The sequence below is a fragment of the Electrona antarctica genome, assembly GCF_951216825.1.
Source record: "Electrona antarctica genome assembly, chromosome: 21".
Taxonomy (NCBI): domain Eukaryota; kingdom Metazoa; phylum Chordata; class Actinopteri; order Myctophiformes; family Myctophidae; genus Electrona; species Electrona antarctica.
Genome location: NC_136802.1, coordinates 26,658,505 through 26,679,036, shown reverse-complemented (window position 1 = coordinate 26,679,036; position 20,532 = coordinate 26,658,505). Strand labels below are relative to the sequence as shown.

At 42.7% G+C, this 20,532-nt stretch overlaps 2 protein-coding genes across 2 annotated transcripts in view; both read right to left on the bottom strand.

Annotated features, from left to right (window-relative positions):
* The window catches only part of cnga1b (cyclic nucleotide gated channel subunit alpha 1b), a 76,589-nt gene that overhangs the window by 40,332 nt on the left and 15,725 nt on the right, over positions 1-20,532 (bottom strand). The window lies entirely within an intron of this gene.
* Positions 1-20,532, bottom strand: part of nfxl1 (nuclear transcription factor, X-box binding-like 1) — a 30,951-nt gene that overhangs the window by 6,806 nt on the left and 3,613 nt on the right. Inside the window, exons 5-19 of the mRNA XM_079490883.1 lie at positions 18,219-18,349; positions 17,973-18,017; positions 17,482-17,615; positions 16,939-17,024; positions 16,307-16,382; positions 14,961-15,061; positions 14,119-14,233; positions 13,288-13,412; positions 11,866-11,988; positions 9,230-9,320; positions 7,609-7,729; positions 6,375-6,531; positions 5,009-5,100; positions 3,842-3,863; positions 3,068-3,196 (exon numbers count right to left, since the gene is read on the bottom strand). Of these exons, the coding sequence (XP_079347009.1) occupies positions 3,068-3,196; positions 3,842-3,863; positions 5,009-5,100; positions 6,375-6,531; positions 7,609-7,729; positions 9,230-9,320; positions 11,866-11,988; positions 13,288-13,412; positions 14,119-14,233; positions 14,961-15,061; positions 16,307-16,382; positions 16,939-17,024; positions 17,482-17,615; positions 17,973-18,017; positions 18,219-18,349 (1,548 nt within the window). The remainder of the gene's footprint in view (positions 1-3,067; positions 3,197-3,841; positions 3,864-5,008; positions 5,101-6,374; positions 6,532-7,608; positions 7,730-9,229; positions 9,321-11,865; positions 11,989-13,287; positions 13,413-14,118; positions 14,234-14,960; positions 15,062-16,306; positions 16,383-16,938; positions 17,025-17,481; positions 17,616-17,972; positions 18,018-18,218; positions 18,350-20,532) is intronic.

The following is a 20,532-nucleotide window of genomic DNA, read 5'->3' as shown; positions in this document are numbered from 1 at the left end:
GACAGAGAGAGAGAGAGAGAGAGAGAGAGAGAGGGAGAGAGAGAAGTAATTTAAATGATTCAGATCATCATGCTGTAATAGTCCATACCCGGGGATGTGCACACTCACAGCATTTGTGACCAGATGTGACTGAGAGCCTGCCATCGTGCAAACTCCAGCTTTTCACCAGAGGAGAAAAACTTTTTTTTCTCCAAAATGAGTTAATATAACAGGCAGACTCTTCACATACTAGAGCATGTGTGAAATAAGTGTCAGAGCTGGAATCGACATGTAAATATGAAATAAATGCTTAAACATGTAGCTATAGGTGTAATGTTAGAGACCACAGAAGTGAACCTTTCAAGCCTGTTTTCTCAACTCGCTGTTTTCTGCAAGACATTACTCTATAAGCCATATATCTCCAAAACTGGTGGGTCAAACTGAACAACCAATATGTCAATTTGAAGCTATGATTCCCTGCTTTCATATGACATGAAAAAACGAAAATTCTAAAAAACCCAATGGCAGTCCCTCAGTCAAATTTAGTTCTAAACCTTCTGCCCAAACCCAACAGGGAGTCGGGACTGTCCACATTAACTCCCACATCCCATTACTCCCATTACTACGTGGCTGTGTGTGTGCTGTTAAGAGTTATATTAATTTTCAGGCCGGTTGAGAAATCTATTGCACGTTTTTGGGGGGCTTGGTTCTAAAGCGTAGTTGCATATGGGATTCGCTCTTTAATTCCGACGGCGCATTAGTCCAACTATGGTGAGGGACAGGATTAGTAATGTATAAACCAGTGGTTCTCAAACATTTTCTTGCCAAGGACCTACACAGGACCCCCCCCCCCCCCCCACAAACAGCTGATCACATCACAGCTTTTAAGTGGTTCTGGTTTTAGAGGCTGCTTGTTTCTCTCTCGGAATCTGGCAACCCTTCAGAGCTCTTGTAAAAAAAGAACCACAGATGGTCACATGATCTGCTTCCAGATGGATGATCTGTTTGTTCTATTTAACAACTGTGTGTGTGTGTGTGTGTGTGTGTGTGTGTGTGTGTGTGTGTGTGTGTGTGTGTGTGTGTGTGTGTGTGTGCGTGGATGTCTGCGGTGCGTGTTAATCTTCAGTCTGTCGTGAGGGAAATGTTGCCGCTTAACTCTTAAGTCATTATACATAAACATTGTAAGTAAAATCCTCCAAAGTGTGGCTGCTTGTACCTGTACACGATTGCGTAATCATTCTACCGTATTCAATAAGGTCACCACTTTTGGTGCGACACACCAACACAGCAGGTCTTGTTCACAGTCCGTTGCAACATGTGCGCGACAGAGATCGAGAGAAGAATCCGAAAAATAATGTATGCTTTAGCCCATTTTGGGACGGGAACCCCTTTTGGTGTTTTAACCATTGCGTTATACTTGTAGATCGGCTATTTTCAGCATGCAACCAATTGTAAAATGACTTATACTTGATCTCTTGTCCACTAGTCCCTTCCTAACATTTTAGTCTAGTTTTTATTTGTTGACGAAATTGTCAGTATATTTAGTCTTAGTTTTAGTCATCATAGCTTAGTTTTTATTTAGTTTCCATTTTGTCAGTGAAAAAAGGTAGTCGACGGACATTTTTCCTCTTAGTCGACGAAATCAACACTGCCCAACACCTTGGCAAATGCCCTGCTTTCTCACTGATGAGGTTCTGTTTCTGACAATACACTGACAATCTACTGCAGGGGTCGGCAACTGAGATTGTCCTCGGGCCAATATTATTCCCAGACATTCCATCGCGGGCCGGCCGTCTGGCGCGTGTGCGCGCGCAGCGCGCGTGCGCCCGTGAAGGCGCGCACGCGCGCAAAGCAATGGCGCTATCGAAAAGTCTGAAGAGGAAAGTTGACAGTGAAAACAGAGTTTTTAGAGAGGAGTGGACAGATCGGTATGTGTTCATCTTACCTGGTTTCACTAATGCAAATCCCATGTGTTTTATCTGCAACAGACCAGTGTCTGTTTGCAAAGAATATAACATTAGACGGCACCACGATACGGAGCATCCCACCTTCAAAGTGAATTTCCCACCAAAATCAGAGACACGAAAGAAAGAAATTGAAAGACTGAAAGCATCTTATGCACGCAGCAGCAGTATCCTGGTGCGAGGCCTCACATCGCAACAGAAAGTGACCAGTGCTTCTCTAAAGGCGTCCTGGGTGCTCGCAAAGCACAACAAGCCCTTCACAGATGCAGAGGTTTTCAAGGAGATGATGGTGACAGTTTTGGAGGAACTCGCTACCGACAAGTCTACTGATGGTATCATTGCGTCAGTCAAACAGCTGTCCCTGTCTGCTAGGTCCGCCACCCGCCGTGTCGAGGCACTGTCGGACGCGGTGCGGGGTGTAATTATCGACAGTCTCCGTAATGCAAATTACTTTTCCATGGCCATAGATGAGAGCACTGACAACACAGATGTAGCCCAGTTGTGCGTTTATGTTAGATATTTTGATGGAAAGGTTTTCAAGGAAGAGCTGCTGTCTCTTATCCCATTAGAAGGGCAGACCACTGCAGACATTATATTTACGAAACTGGAAGAGTTGTTTAGGCTGAATTCTTTGTCATTTGAGAGGGTTAATTTAATCGTGACAGACGCTCATGTCATTGAGCGAGCCCCGCCCACGTTATACCCCGCTGCCGTGCCTGTCATTCACTCTCAACATGGAGTAATATAATAGTCATTATTTAGGTGGGGATAGTTTCTGTATTTGGACATAATAATTATAATAGCCTATATGTGAGACTATCGGTCTGATACTGTATAAAAAAAATCCCTCCCCCCCCAAAAAATTCAAAAAATATTAAAAAAAAAAAAAAAAATCTCAAAATTATCTCACGGGCCAGATATTATTTCTGGGGGGCCAATTTTGGCCCGCGGGCCGCCTGTTGCCGACCCCTGATCTACTGAATTGTTCCGTTTCTGACAATACACTGACAATCTACTGAATTGTTCAGTTTCTGACAATACACTGACAATCTACTGAATTGCCAATGGCAGGAAATGTGAAGTTCATATATGTACACATACTGTACATACAGTGATGAGTTTACCTGCTCCTTGTTGCCCGTGGCAACGGTGTGACACTCCCTCCGGCAGCTATGGTTACCGCAGGTCAAAGGTCGCCCGCAAGGTCGCTTGCAGGAGAACGGGCCGCGCTTGTGACACGGTACTGGACTGACCTGAGAGAGAGAGAGATTATGAATGAATGAGAGCAAGAGAGACACAGAGAGAGAGAGAGAGAGAGAGAGAGAGAGAGAGAGAGTATACATACCCAGTGAAAATCTTTAACATAAACATATTGTAGCATTTACAAATACATAAGAGTTTATTAATCATAATTAGTATATATACTAAACTATACAGCTAAAACCCTTTACTTGTACTTTTCTGTGGCTCAAACTTTTTTCTTCCCTGCTTTGATCCCCCCCCCCCTCTTCTCTCTCTCTTCTTCCCCTTTCTTGGTTTTCTTGGAAAAATGACACGATGGGAACAATGCACAAAAACACATTTCAGACCTTTTTTAACCCATTTAGACCTGCAGACAATTCTACAAATGCCTTCTAAATCCTGACAGTTTTCTGAAAAACCTGTTTCTATGTCGTTCTCAAACATGTTCATGTCAAGGACCCCCAAAGAAATATATGTAATTGGCACGATTTCAAAAAAATAGCAGATCTACAAGCTTGTAGCGCTGCACTCGGTGCCGCGCTATGAGCTTGTAGATCTGCTATTTTTCAATAGCTAAAGTATAACAATGGTTAAAACACCAAAACGGGTTCCCGCCTAGAATGGGACAATAAAGATGGTTCTGAGTCATAGTTTACCTCGTGTTCTCCAAAACAGGACCTGTTGGGACACAAAAACACATTGTTTATTATTTATAACAAACAGCGTTAAATACACAGGGTTCACTTAATTATTTATAGAATATATATTTTTTAAAACCATAGTAGTTCTACAAGCTCACAATGAGTCTATAGCTCTGCTATTTCTGACGAATGTTCCCAGAATGAAGTGGTTAAACATTTAAAAGAATAAAATGAAATAAAATAAAAAAACCAAACTAAAAGCCAGTTCCTTGAATTGCATGATTTCACACAGTGTTTGATATCTCAATTCTAATGTTCCATGACAAGAACAATACCATGTGTGTGTGTGTGTGTGTGTGTGTGTGTGTGTGTGTGTGTGTGTACAGTCACGTACGTGTTTGTGTGTGTGTGTGTGTGTGTGTGTGTGTGTGTGTGTGTGTGTGTGTGTGCGCGCATGCGTGCGTGCCACATGTTGAAGACAATAGACAATGGTTTCCTTTTATCACACAGTATAAACATTTTACCGTTAAACCACTGCTTCTCAAAGTGTGGTCCGGGGACCCCCAGGTGGTGCTTGTGGGCGTTTCCATGGGGTCCCCCACAGCAAAGAGTGTTATCTGCCATTGACGAGTATACTCGTCCATTCATGGGTTTGTATTGATTTAAGTCAGATCACGCTCGTACGCGACGTATGAATGCCTCATGGTTGCTAGGCGATCGAGTAAACAAGAAATGAACCAGTTTTCTGAAAAAGCCATGTTTCTATGTCAGTGGTGCTCAAACTTGTTCATGTCAAGGAACCCCAGAATTATATGTATTTGGCTTCCGACCCCCATCTCAAAAAATGTTGTTCCAGGGACCCCCCAGAAGCAACGATTTGAGTGAATATATATATTCAAAGATTTGTGGCACATTTTCACGATTAAAAAAAAAAGTAGCAGACCTAAAAGCTACAAGTAGTTGATATACAAAAAATCACTAAAAATGTTAATATGTCATCACAATCATTTTAACCACTATATCTATATTTTATAGGTCGGCTGCCAAGTTGGTGTAGCCGACATATACAATATAGATAAAGTGCTAAAATGTTTCTGTCACCCTGCTTCTGAGTGTGTGTTTGTGTTTGTGTGTGTGTGTGTGTGTGTGTGTGTGTGTGTGTGTGTGTGTGCGCGCACATACGTTGCTATGGGAACGACACACGGAGGACAAGGCAGATTTTTCTGGACGAACGACGGACCGGCAGGCTTTTCCCACGGACCTGATACCTGGACCTACACAGACATACACGCGCACGCACACACACACACACACACACACACACACGCACGCACGCACGCACGCACGCACGCACGCACGCACGCACGCACGCACGCACGCACGCACACACACAATTTCCTGTTACAGCATGTATAAATGAAGTTGACCTTTGACCTTGTGTTGATGTTATCTGAATCAATAACATGACATGTTTTCATATCGATGGGCAGATAGAGCGGGACTTTCTTGTCACAACATCCACTATAGACTATAGAGCAGTGGTTCCCAAACTTTCTCATGTCAAGGACCCCCACATTGACACTAATGAGTAGGCTAATGTAACGATATATATCGATATTAATCCCGACGATATGAATCGATTTAATAAAATCGATTTTCAATTTGTATTATTCTTTTTTTAGAGGGGCTAGTGAATTATGGTATGTGTGATATGAAATGTGAGCTTTAATCATATTCCATCATATTCAAGTGCTTTTGGAGAGAAATGAGACAGTCACTTTAAGTAGTAGAGCACTGTAGAGGGGAGCTGCGTGTGTGTCTGTGACTGTGCCCCGGTGATGGTCGTTGATGCTCATTAATACATCAAGGAAGGCAATTATGTTTCTGCACTGTCAAATAGGTCTACATCTATCCTAAGATGCCATCAAAGAAAGCTTTAACTCAGCTAGGTTCTAAACAAGAAAGCATGTTTACAGTTGTTGCACAGAAATTAAGTAATTTTACATGAAATGAGACAGACACTTTCAGTCACTTTCAGTAGTACAGTTCTGTAGAGGGGAGCTGTGTGTCTGTGACTGTGCCCAGGTGATGGTCGTTGATGCTCATTAATACATCAAAGATGTTTCTGCAATGCCTCTGATTGGCCCCACATAAAGCTAATAAGACTAATAATATTAATACAACTTTATTTGAACTGGGGACCCCCCACCCCATACCAGTGTTGTTTTTGGCAGAAAACAATATTTTAATTTTAATTTTAGTCATAGTCTCTTGAATAGTTTTCACGTAATTTTAGTCACCTGGAATGTTTTAGTGTTCTCTTAGTCTAGTTTTAGTCGACTAAATATCATAAGATTTTAGTCGACTAAATCTTCAGTTGATGTAGTCGACTAAAATGTGTTTTGGCGGGCCTTGATGCCGTCGTAATGGCTGATTTTACACTTGCTGAAAATAGCCAATCTACAAGCTCGAGCTTATACTTATGCTTGAGCTTATACTTATGCTTGCTTATACGTTTGTGTGCGTGCGTCTGCGTGCGCGCGACTACCTGCTGCGTCTTGACCATCACGTTGTCGTGGCAGGAGGCGGGGCATGTGTGCTCACACTTGGGGAGGGGCTTAGAGCAGCACTGTCGGCACGCGGGGCAGGCGTCGTCGTGGCAACGATGAGGCTCTCTGCTGGGGTGATGGCAGGAGGGAGGGGCTCTGAGAGAGACACAGGCAGAACGGTGTTGGACATTATTATTCATGGCCTATGTGCCATACTGGACTCTATGGCAGGGGTGGGCAACTTTGACAATGGAGAGGGCCACTATACAGTATTTCCACACTCACTCCAGAGGGGCCACATTGCATATTACTGTCGTAGCAAATATAGCAGATCTTCAAGGTCAAAACGCGTCGCATTGCTACATTTGAATTGTAATCCTGAAAAGTTACAATTTTATTAAATTTCAAATGCCTTTCAAAAGGCTTTAACACCCCGATCACCCAGGACGAAGTTCACCGTCCTTCCAATTAGTGACACCCGACACCCAGGAAGTTTTATCAAAAAGACGAATCGCATCGCTCCACAGCCTGGGAGCGCCTGTTGCGCAACACTCGATGTTGTGTAACAGTGAAACCTCATCAAAAGTGCCCCCCCCCCTGTTTTTATTTTAACTTTATGAACTAAATACAAATACATTGGACATAAAAAAGACAATAACATTGTAATAATAGTCATTAAATATAGACTGAAGTAATTAAAGCGGCTCATGTTTGGAATTGTAACAGCTGAAACCAATAATATATCAGTATTCTGATATTAACGTGCAGACCACTTTAAGTGATGATGGGGGGCCGCATGTGGCCCCCGGGCCGCCAGTTGCCCATGTATGTTCTATGGCATAGACCATGAACATTAATGTTATTCATCCAGTTCCAACTGAATTGACCACCGAGAAAAATATATATTCAAACCCTTTGCAAAGGCATAAGAACTATAGTTTTGCTGCTCATAAATTATATAGTAGCAGGAATTATGTTAAATATATTGAACAGAGTCGTCTTTACTTGGGTGAACGAGCGGGTCCATTTGGATATACTGCCAAAGTAAAATGACTGTGTCTACAGTAGCGACGCGAACAAAAGGACTTTTTTATTTTTTTACCAACGCTGACCTGAGTGACCAAAGTGAAGCGATTGAAGTGCCGGAAACAAATTAGGATTAACGTCCCTGCCAACTGGCTAATGGATGGCTTGGCTGGTGTAGTGTGTGTGTGTGTGTGCGTGCATGCGTACCTGCACAGCTGTTTGCATCGGGGGGGTCGGGTGTGTCTCTCTCTCCCACACGGGACGGTGACCGCGGTCTGTCCACACGCACACCTCACCTCCACGGTTTCTGGACACGGGTAGCATGACCCTACACACACACACACACACACACAAAATAGTCTTACGACTGGAAATGTGTGAGTGTGAAAAGGACCCCCCCACACACACACACACTAGCGTTGATTCCTAAACAATCCCATGTGTTAGTATCTTCGTTCTTGCTTTTCTACATACTGCCAACCTGGTGAAGAAGTCACAGAATGAGGCTTTAACCCATTGCTTTTAATACAAAAGTATGACAGAGCTTCTGAACACGTTGCCAAATTGACCAGTACAAATGCACCGAACACAAAAACAGACCCATCTGTGTCTGTTTTCACTGCACAACATGCTTCCACAGTCAGAAGACATGCTGGTTTCTATGGAATCCAAATGACTGAAATCAGTTGTGACGACCGAGAACTGTACTCTCTCTCTGTGCGTGTGTGTGTGTGTGTGTGTGAGCATGCACATGTGTTTGTGCATGAGCATGTGCATGCATGTACTGTGTGTGTGTGCGTGTGTGTACACATTAGTCTGCATATTATCACCTAGCACCTACTATATCTGCTCTGACATTCACACTCACTTCATGTCTGTCTGTCTGTCTGTCTGTCTGTCTGGTCTGGTCTGGTCTGTCTGTCTGTCTGGTCTGTCTGTCTCTTTCTCTCTCACACACACTGCACATGCACAGGGCAGCTCAGTGATTGGTTGGTTGTTAACAGATGAACTTCTACATCCTGTGTCACGTTGAAACCTTTCCCCCTCCCGTCACGTCACATGGCGCTGCCACATATCTGTCCCCCCCGAAAGGTCACACGCACGCACACACACACAACCACACATGCACACACATGCACACGCCCCGTCGTTAATATGCTTTTATCTGCTCAGCCAATCAGCAAGCAGACAGGCAAATAAATTGTCTTTTATCACCCAATCAGGAACAAAAGAGACAGGAAGCTCTCTGTAGCTCCCTAACAAAACACAGGATGTCATGTCACATACATGCACACACACACACACACACACACACACGTGAGTGTATAGTCTAACCGAGGGTCATTATTTTCCCACTGTGTGTGTGTGTGTGCAAAGAATAGAATATATGTTTTGTCAGTCTTCAGTAATTTGATTCATTGGACCAAATGTCCGTCCACACACACACACACACACACACACACACACACACACACACACACACACACACACACACACACACACACACACACACACACACACACACACACACACACACACACACACACACACACACACACACACACACACACACACACACACACACACACACACACACACACACACACACACACACACACACACACACACACACACACACACACACACACACACACAGCTTCTCTTCAGGAGGTGCTTTGAGGAACATTCCTGTGTTGACTTCCGACCTCCCAGCTGTGTCCCTATTAACCAATCACTTTCAATCTCACACTAATCTGTGTGAGTGAGTGTGTGCGAGTGTGTGTGTGTGTGAGTATATGTATGCGTGCGTGCGTGCACGCATGCATACCTGGGTGACATCCAGAGGGACACTTGTGGTTCCGGCAGCCCAGAGTTCTTCCACACAGCAGGTCACATGGGGTGCAGTTACCAGGACAACACTACAACCAATCAGAAACAATACGTTTTTAATACGTTTTAAGACTTATACAGACTTATAAGACTTATATTACAGGGTTTCCATCGGACAGAGTCCATTTTTCAGTCGCACTGGCTTGCTGAGGCTTCTGGGAAATTGAGGCCCAATGCATTCTAATGGCAATGGTGGCGGGCTGTGGGTGGCTCTGTCCTATGCTCTTTGTTATTGTTTTTCAACATGACGACAAAGGATCACACCATTTTTTAAGGCGGATGTTCATGAAACGGAACGATGATGTCGGCTCGGTGGTTCTTTAACCCATTTAGACCCAAGTTCGATTCTACAAATGTCTTCTAAATCATGACAGTTTTCATGAGCTTGTAGATCTGCTATTTTTCAATAGCTAAATTATAACATGTTTAAAACACCAAAAGGGGTTCCCACCCCAAAATGGGTTAAACAAGGTTAGTGAAAAACTAGGCAGTTAAATGGGGATTGTGATGTTTTTTATCCCACAGTCAAACTGTTAATACCACCAGAGACGTGTAGTAGAGCGAGTGCCGCTCGCTTGTAGGTCTGCTATTTTTGAAAAATCGTGAAAATGTGGCGCAAATCTTTGAATATATATTCTTTCAGAGCGAACGTTTTTAACTCAAATCTTTGCTTCTGGGGGGGGGGGGGGGGGGGGGGTCTCCTGGAACAACATATTTTCAGATGGGGGTCGGCGGCCAATTACATATAGTTTTGGGGGTCCTTGACATGAAAATGTTTGAGAACCACTGACATAGAAACATGGGTTTTTCAGAAAACTGTCAGGATTTAGAAGACATTTGTAGAATCGTCCTCAGGTCTAAATGGGTTAAAACCCCTGGAAGTGGTGGCTCGCGTTTTCTCGACGCCTTCTTGGCGGGAAAGACGTTCTGTTCGTGGTTCAATGACTGTGCTTTGTTGTGGCTTTGCTGCTGTCTGTCCTTGCAGTTTAGCGCATAGCATTAGCAGCTGTTGTGTTAGACTATGCTTCACATACTAGAGCATGTCTGAAATAAGTGTCAGAGCTGAAATCGACATGTAAATATGAAATGCTTAAACATGTAGCTAGGTGTAATGTTAGAGACCACAGAAGCCTTTTCAAGCATGTTTTCTCAACTCGCTGTTTTCTGCAAGACATTACTCTATAAGCCATATCTTCAAAACTGGTGGGTCAAACTGAACAACCAATATGTCAATTTGAAGCTAGGATTCCCTGCTTTCATATGACGAAAAACGAAAATTCAAAATGGCACACAGCTAGCTCTATTCTTATAACTCACAGGTATTTTGAAGCTTTTACTTCATATTTACAACCTGCTGATTTAAGCTCTGAAACTTTTGTCAGATATGCTCTTGTATGTCTAGAGTCTTGCTGTGCTATTAAACTCATTTTGAACATTTTTTATTTATTCATTCTTTTCAGCTTTACTCTGCCCGTGACAAATTGGGTCACATATTATGAGAGAATGTTTTGAGGTCCTCGACGGGAAAAAGTTTGAGAACGGCTGCATTAATAAAACATTAAACAGTTGGAAAAAATAGCAACGCAACAAACAGCCATACAAAAGAGAAATGTCAAAACATACCACGTGTGTGTGTGTGTGTGTGTATGTGTGTGTGTGTGCGTGTGCGTGTGTGTGTGTGTGAATGTCACAGTCAGTCATGTGACTCCAGACCTTTCCCAATCAGACCATCTGTGGCATTTATGTCTCGATGATAATTTATTAATAATAAACACGTTGTCATTTTGTCTCCACAATGAATTCATTATTTCGGATAAACTCTTCTAAACTCTAGACTCAGAGGTATACGGATGGATATATCGTTAGGATTTATCTGAGTCCGATACCGGTTCCGGTTCTGATTATCGATTCCGGGTTCGTAACGGTTCCCTATATTTCGGTTCCAAAATAAAATAACTTAAATAAGAGGTCAAATGTATTTTTTTAAAGGAGCATTCAGTGATTTGGGTGATTTGGAAAACCCCCCGGTAACAAGATGTGCACATGCACGCACTACAGTGGGGGGGGGACACGCAACAGGCCAACAGCATGCACACGAAGGCCCGTCCCCGCTCAATCATGATTGGCGGAAGGCCCCTCTCTATCCTGATTGGATGACGGCTGGGCCACCTAGGCAAAAATGTGCCTACCCCAGAGGTTAACTGGGGACAGGGAGGAACTCCTTATATGGTCAGCACACAGGCGCACACGGCAATGAACACACACGCACGCACGCACGCACGCACGCACGCACACACGCACGCGTTTGTAGCTGTTAATTATTTTGCGCTGAGCACAGTACGCAGTTGGCGCTGGTTAAAATGCGTCTACTAATGCTCCACCCTCGCTTAATGGTAAAAGAATAGTAAATATGAAATTACCAATTGTTATTACTTCAGGTTCACGGGGGGGGGGGGGGGGGGGGGGGGGGGGAATCATGGGGTCTTCTTCGGTGGGCCTTTTTCCCACGCATTCTGTTGACACTGGGACCACAACGCCGGAGTTCAATGGTGGCCTCAAAAGAGTTGTAATTACCTTCCTCCTACATTGATGTCTCTGACAGCCTCTTTGTTGTGGACACTTGAAGTCACACACATACTCCTTGTGACAGGAAGTGACACGCTTGCACCGTCCACACCGACACGACCTCTCTACTTCCTAGAGAGAGAGAGAGAGATAGAGATTGAATTAGAGATAGATAGATAGAGATAGAGAGATAGATAGAGAGAGTAGAATACAGTACAGGTCAGAAGTCTTGCAATTGTATATTTCAAGGTTGACACAACGTGAGCTTGTAGATCAGCTCTTCTCACTAGTTGTGAGATGTTTTGTAAAGTGAAACACTGTAGATGAGTTGACCAGGGCTCTACTCTATATCAGTGGTTTTCAACCCTTTTAGGCCATTATTTATTCTGCATTTGAGCCACGGAGCACCATTTTGATGACATTTAGCCTCTCAGACCCAAAACTAAACAATATTTTGTCGTCGTTGGATACAATTTTGTCGACATTTCCATGCTGTATTGATGTTGGTACCATTAGGAGTGATAACAAGCAAACGATCAAAATAACAATTCTTCTTCTTCTATTGTTTAACAATAATTTAATTCTTGAGTTAGATATCTAATAATGGTTCATTTGGTTAGCAACTCTCTCCATCATTTATCTGGGGACCATCTGGAACCCCCCTCAAGGACCACTGGTTGAGAACCACTGCTCTATTCCTCGTTGGTAGATTTATGAGCTCACGACACGTCACGTCGCAACAAGTTTTGAGCTCGTAAATCTGCAGTTTTGCACAAACTACATTTTCAATCCCAATGCACAGAACGTTCACAAAGTAATGTCCATTTGAAGTGTTAAAACCTGCTGCTGGTATGCATGGCACAGTGTGTGTGTGTGTGTGTGTGTGTGTGTGTGTGTGTGTGTGTGTGTGTGTGTGTGTGTGTGTTTTGCAAAGTGGCAGCAAAGTTTTCATTTAGTTTTAGTCACATTTTAGTCACCTGGAATGTGTTAGTGTTAGTCTAGTTTTAGTCGACTAAATGTCATGAGATTTTAGTCGACTAAAACTACAGTTGATTTAGTCAAACAAAATGTGTTTTGCCTTGATGCCGTCATAAAAAATAGCCGATCTACAAGCCCACAACGCGGCGCAGCGCGGCGCTTTGTGAGCTTGTAGATCTGCTATTTTCAGCATGCAACCAAGTATTAAATGACTTATACTGGATCTCTTGTCTACTAGTCCCTTCCTAACATTTTAGTCTAGTTTTTATTTCTTGACAAAATCGTCAGTATATTTAGTCTTAGTTTTAGTCATCATAGTTTCCATTTAGTTTTCATGTAGTTTCCATTTAGTTTTCGTCAGTGGAAAAAGGTAGTCGACGAACATTTTTAGTCTTAGTTTTAGTCGACGAAAGCAACACTGGTGTGTGTGTGTGTGTGTGTGTGCGTGCATACCTGTCTACATGTCTCACACTGTCCTCGGTGACACCTCATGGAACAGCGATGGAGGCCACAGGCCAAAGGCCGCCCGCACGTGTCCCCGCACGTCCCCACGTCCTCCGTGCAAGGGAGAGAGTACTCTGCATGCACGCACACACACACACGCACACACACGCGCACAAACACACGCACACACACATGGAAGTAAGGAAGAGGCCCAATTCTTTTTATGGCTAGTGTTGGAAAGTAACTAAAGTAACGTATTGCTTAAAGTTATATTATTATGACCTTTTTCAAGTAAATGGTAACATAACTAATTACTTTACTATTACTAATATGTTAGTATTTTCCATCTGTAAGTAGTTACTATTTTCATGAGCCTTGGTGGTACCGAGTGCTTATTTATAATGGTAGACTGGGTTGGGATCTAGACTAGTTATGTTAATTAGTTAATATTTGAATCGCCTTCAATTAAACTCAACAGTCAACAATGAATCGAAACTTCTGCGGTTCTGTCATTGGGCGGTTTTCTGTGAATGTAATGCTGTCTGCGTGCGCACGTGTGGCGGAGGACACGGAAAAAGTCTCTGCTTTTGCATGTGATGTGACAGACATTTCATTTTATTCCCCATGAAATAATTATGCCATCGCCTGGCCCTGTATCTCAAATGGTCAAATAAATATTAACCCATTTAGACCCGAGGACGATTCTACAAATGTCTTCTAAATCGTGACAGTTTTCTGAAAAACCTTGTTTCTATATCAGTAGTTCTCAAACTATTTCATGTCAAGGACCCCCAGAAACTATATTTAATTGGCCACCCACGTGCATGCGTGCACACCTACCAGACTTGCCACATGGACAGGCTCGTCTCCCGCTACGAGGACACTCTCCACACAGACCGTCATGACACGCCCGCTCACACACGTGATGTCCACATGGTAGAGAGACACCGCATATCTATGTGTGGAGAGAGAGAGAGAGATGGGGGGGGGGGGGGGGGGAGGAGAGAGAAAGGGGGAGACAGAGAGAGAGAGAATAGGTTACAGTGATTACATGTAAAAAGAGAATACAAAATAAATATAGTACACCCTGCACCGTCCGTAGTTGTTGAGAAATAACGTCTGACAGGATGATTGAACGCCGAGGCGAAACCATGCTGGCTTGTGGTGGACATTTTTGTCAAGGATAGGAGTGTGTGTGATGTTTGGCAAAATGTTTAGGAGTAATATAAATATGTTTTTCGTGTGTGTGTGTGTGACGCGGCTTGGCCTGTTGTAGCGCCACCATGAGGCTGATTTGAAAACTGTCAAGTGGCATTTCTTCCTCAGCCTAGTGGGAATAGGCATGCACATGTCGGCCTTCTGGTGGCGCTATAAAGAGCAGATGTGAAAAATTCCAGGCAAAGGTTTTTCCTTGGCCTCTAGGGAGTGTGCATACAAAGTTATACACATATCCATGCAGTTAGAGGTAAAAACACTAATCGGCCAGTTATAGCGCCACCATGAGGCTGAGTTGAAAATGAATTACTCGACCCAATGAGGAGAACCACGAACAGACAGACAGACAGACAGACAGACAGACAGACAGACAGACAGACAGACAGACAGACAGACAGACAGACAGACAGACAAGACAGCTTTCCAAAATGTAATAGGATAAAAAATATAATAGAAATGGAATATACCTGTTGGCAGTGCCAGCGAGGACTGGCACACTCTCTCTCTGCCTGCTCTTTACCACACACACACCTCTGGACACTGACCCTGGGGCACTCCTTACACACACCTAGAGGGAGGGAGGGGGTACACATGACAATGTAGGCGTTTGGCAGACACTCTGAATCCAGAGAGACTAAAGGTCATTACACTGGCGAATTAGCGACGCGAATTAAAAATTCGACACCGGAGCGAACACCGGAGCGAACAAATAAAGAGCGAAAACGGTCGCATTTTCGCACATTCGCACATTCGCCACTGATGTGGAAGCTTGCATTGACTTCAATTGGTTTTAAAAAAAGGCGAATTATTCGCACGAATAATTCGCGTCGCTAATTCGCCAGTGTGTAATGACCTTTACAGTAAGCATTGCAAGAAAAGAACACCACAATACGTCAGATACATAGAAAATAGTCATCAAAAATCATAAGTAAGCTAAGAACCTAACATCAGTCTAACAGTAGAATATCTATACACTGAAACTAAAACCTGCGGATGAGCTTTTTTGTCACCCGAATCCGCATGTGCATATTTATAATCCACCCGTTATCCGACCGCATCAATTCATTATTCCAATTTATGGATCGGATTGCAAGATTGCAAGATTCTGTATCAGTGGTGCTCAATATTTCATGTCAACGACCCCAAAAATTATATGTAATATGCCTCCGCCCCCCCATCTGAAAATATGTTGTTCCAGGAACCTCCCCAGAAGCAAAGATTTGAGTTAAAAACGTTCACTCTGTAATATATTCAAAGATTTGAGGCACATTTTCAATTTTTTTCTAAAATAGCGGACCTACAAGTCTACACTCGGTGCCGCGCTATGAGCTTGTAGATCTGCTATTTTTCAATAGCTAAAGTATAACAAAATGCTTTAAAACACCAAAAGGGGTTATTATAGCTTTTAACCAAAATGGGTTAAAAGCTATAATAAGCCTAGATAGATGTCATTGATGTATTTTCCCGCATTATTTCACCCGCGGTTTATCCAATATTCATTTATAATATATTTGAATGACCCAAATCCATCCTAAACTGCTAAATCCGCCACCCGCAGGTCTCTAATAAGTATTCCATGGAGTGCTATGTCTACATAGCATGCTAGATAAATTACATCATTTTAGTGTTTGTACTGTATACGCCTGTAAGGTCGTCGAGGCTAGGGCAAGTGCTACGGCAAGTGCTACGGGCTAAGATGGAGTCTGAAGATGTGAGTTTTCAGGCTACGGCGGAAGATTGGGAGTCTGCACTTCTGATTGCAATGGGGAGTTCATTCCAAGATTCTTAAAAGTCCATAGACTTGTGTGTGTACCTGAGTGGCAGGGTTGTGTGCAGCTGTGTTGCTTGCAGGGCAACAACTTCCCACATTTCTGCTGACACGCCCAGCCCTGTGAATACGCGCGCGCGCACACACACACACACACACACACACACACACACACACACACACACACACACACACACACACACACACACACACACACACACACACACACACACACACACACACACACACACACACACACACACACACACACACACACACACACACACACACACACACACACACACACACACACACACCATCAGAACACCTCAACAACAGTTTCACTCTTCAACTATTCTCTCAAGAACAGATTCTGTGCTGCGCTACCGAATCTGAAATAAACAGCAGAGGGTGCTGTTTTTTCTTTTCATTGTCAATGGGAATTTAATGTTTGTGTAAGACGAAAATCTACACCAATAGCTGAATATAGGAAGGGCTCGCGCCCCTCAAAAAATAGTAAGAATCCTCTGTAATTTGTTTAAAAGGATCGTGAAAGATCGTATCATGAACCTAATATCGTGATTCAAACCGTATCGTGAGTGAATCGTTACATGCCTAGTGATGTGACGTCACGTTGTGATGTCACAGTGTGATGTCATCACATGAACCTACTGTACCTTGTTGCTACAGCGACGGGGGAGGGGCTTGGCTTTCCCACACAGACAGGAAACAGTGACCATCTTTGGGCATGGAGGACACGGACCTGACAGACGCAGACACACAAGACGAACACGCACACAGTGAGTCAAGTAGTGGTGTCAAAAGTCTATCACATTGTTATAACTTTCTGTATCAATTATTACATTTTGCGAGAATTCCACGCCCACATATGTTGTGCCCATGGAGCGCAAGACTTTGTGGCCAAGTCATAGACCGTATGTGAAGTATGCGGATTATAGGGCCGTTGTACGCCTGTGCTTTGTGGCCGTAATACGTCACTGTCTTCAACCAAACTCTGTGGGTGATCGACTACTGGCCACTCACGCTGCCCTGCACCGACCGGGCCATTATTTAAACTGCAAACAATAGCCCGAGCTTTTGAATGGACTCAGGCGTTTATTTGGATGGGACGTTTACTAGAAGCCATTGCACTAGGGCTACTATTTGGAAATATGTACAGTAATTAAACAATTCATTGCTGTGTGTGTGTGTGTTTGTACCAGGATGACAGAGCAGCAGACAGGTATGACCACAGACAGGCTGCAGGTCTCTCTCACACACAGAGCCGCAGGAATGTGGGAGGAGCCATGGATCAGGGGGCGGGTCTTGTACCTTACCGCAGTAGCACATGTACCTGCGCAGGCGCGCGCGCGCGCACACACACACACACACACACACACACACACACACACACACGCACACACACACACACAAATTAATTTGAGTTACTCTTATGTTTTTGCTACAAGAGAGAGACTTTAAGAGCACTTTGATGTTGTCCGTTTTAAAGCCACAGTAGTTATGGCTCCAGGCACCACAATTTAATTCAATGGACAAAAATGAGAATCGCGATCTCAATTCTCGTGATTCGAGATTCACATTACTTTACACATAATAAAAAGGACGAGTTTTGTACATAATGAGGTTGAAGGTATGTTAATGTTTACAGCTGAATTTCACTACTAAATGATTCATCACATTAATGAATTACCTGTTGGGTGTTGAACTGGGAGCATACTCTGTCCTGCATTTAGGACTGGACAGACAGACAGACAGACAGACAGACAGACAGACAGACAGAGTTAAAAATGTGATGATTTCTACCAAAAATAAAATCACCAGTGGACTGATCCGTAAACAAACCAACATACAGTAGAAGTGTACACGCTATATGTACTACGTAATATCTGCACATTTACAAGTTAACATTTAATAATAATAATAATAATAATAATACCAGGGCCATGGGTGTTTTTTCTGACCAAAGTCTTCATCTGTGACGGAAGAAACGAGGAAGGCTGAGTCTCTCGCCCATTGTTGTATACACGAGATGTGAAACACACAGTAGCAGCCTTCACAGCTCCACACCTACACACAGGGGGAAAGAAATTGAAAACGAAGTTCACTTTTTGTTTTACTGCTCTAAATACGATGACATAAGGGATATTCTGGTTAATAAGATGTCTTCTATATGTGGGGATTTCCTAGATTTAAATGACTATGTAAAAATGGAGGTATGTTTTGCCAAAGGGACTTTCGTTGTAGCAGATTTTATCGTCAAGCTCTGTATACTTCTGAGGTGTAATATAATGAATTATGTAATGTAAACATGCTGTAAATGCATAAATGATGTAATGTAAAACATGCTGTAATTGCAATTGTGAAATGGTGTCTTATAAACCCATGAGGGTTGGGCACAAGGTGTGCATGACACGAAAATAAATAAACAATCATCATCATCATCATCATCATAACAGATAATTATTGCCTGAAACACATTATATATTTATTCATTTCATTTCACTTTTCCGATGTCTGGCTTTCAGAAATTACGTCATGATGTGGCAGAAGTCTATGGACTTTTAATGTTTGTCTTTAAGCAGTGACGTCATGAAGTATTTCCATAGAGGTTCAGAAAGTCGTTGTTTTACCAGGGTGTCCTAACCAAGACATAAAGCCATACAATAAACGTAAAACAGCAACATAAAATGTTCTATAAAGAAACTTCAAAATAGAGTAAAACAACAAAGCCGTTCATACTTCATACACGAGGCCGGATTTAATAAAACACCTTCTAAATCCTAACCTACGTTTTGTGAAAAAAATATATTTTTAAAATATTATTTTGATCATAAAACCCCAATTAACCGAATCCATGCCACCATTGACTCCAGCGCTCTGGAGCTGCAGTGCCAACAGAATGCACAGAAAAAGGAAGTGAAGAAGACCCCGTGAATTGGAATTAGTAACTGGCCATTTTTGTGCCACTAGAGCAGAAACTCCAATTTGCTAATCGGGAGTTCGTGATAATGTTTTAACCCATTCTGGGGTTAAAACATATTTATACATTATACTTTAGCTATTGAAAAATAGCAGATCTGTACAAGCTCATAGTGCGGCACCGAGTGGCATTTTACACTTGGTTGCATGCTGAAAATAGCAGATCTACAAGCTGGGCTTTTAGATCGGCATCAAGGCCCAAATCAACTGTAGATTTAGTCGACTAAAATCACATGACATTTAGTCGACTAAAACTAGACTAACACTAAACTAGACCAAAACTAAATGAAAACTATTCAAGAGACTATGACTAAAACTGAAACTGAAATGTTACAGGCTTTGAGCTGAGGAGTAGCCTAATCAGTTGGCTACGTGAATAATGTCTAAGAGGGTGTTTACACTGAGACGATCCGCAGTCAAACCGCATAACTTTTGTATCGTTTTGCCCTTTCATCTACACACTGCCGACCAAAACGGTGAATGAATCCGTTCATTTTTGAAACCGGGTCCCAGAGTGGATAAATATGAAACCGCAACTTTTGCGCCACTGTGTGGACGTCCGAATCCGCATATTTCCTGAACCGATGACGCAAGAGCCCACATGTGTTTTAAGACGCATGCGCCACCCCCGAACAATAATAAACAAAGATGGCAGCACCCAGCGTTGTATACATTGCATTTGTCCTGCAGAAAATAGTTAATAGTTAGGGCTTTTACAGCTAATGTACTGCTCCTACACACCACCACCGTCGGCAACAAGTGGACATGGAGAATAGCATTCTCCTGTCTGTTTTTGTTTACATCGGAGTGTCTGCAGTGTTGCCAGATTGTGTGAGAGAAATAAGCAACCAGGTCTATGAAAACAACCCCAAAAGGACCAGGTTATTTGAGAATAGCAGATCTACAAGTTTGCGTCGTGATGTGACACGTTGTGAGCTTGTAGATCTGATATTTAAAAATCATGGAAAACAAAGTGACAAATGTGTAATATTTTTTAAACAGAACAACAAACATTCTGATTGACCAGATGACAATAAATATGTTTTTTCTCTTACTGTAGATTAAGTGTTATATTTTTTAATTAGAATACTTTATTTTATACTTTTTTTTAATATAGTCCAATCATGTATTTAGGAAAATCTATACAATCAACCCTAACCTAAATGTTTTATTGTAGTCTATCTTGTAGCCTCTACACGTAGCCCATTGGGCTACTTGCCTCAACCAGGCACTTTCCCTTTTCTGTATTTTTGTATGTTTCATTATTTAGT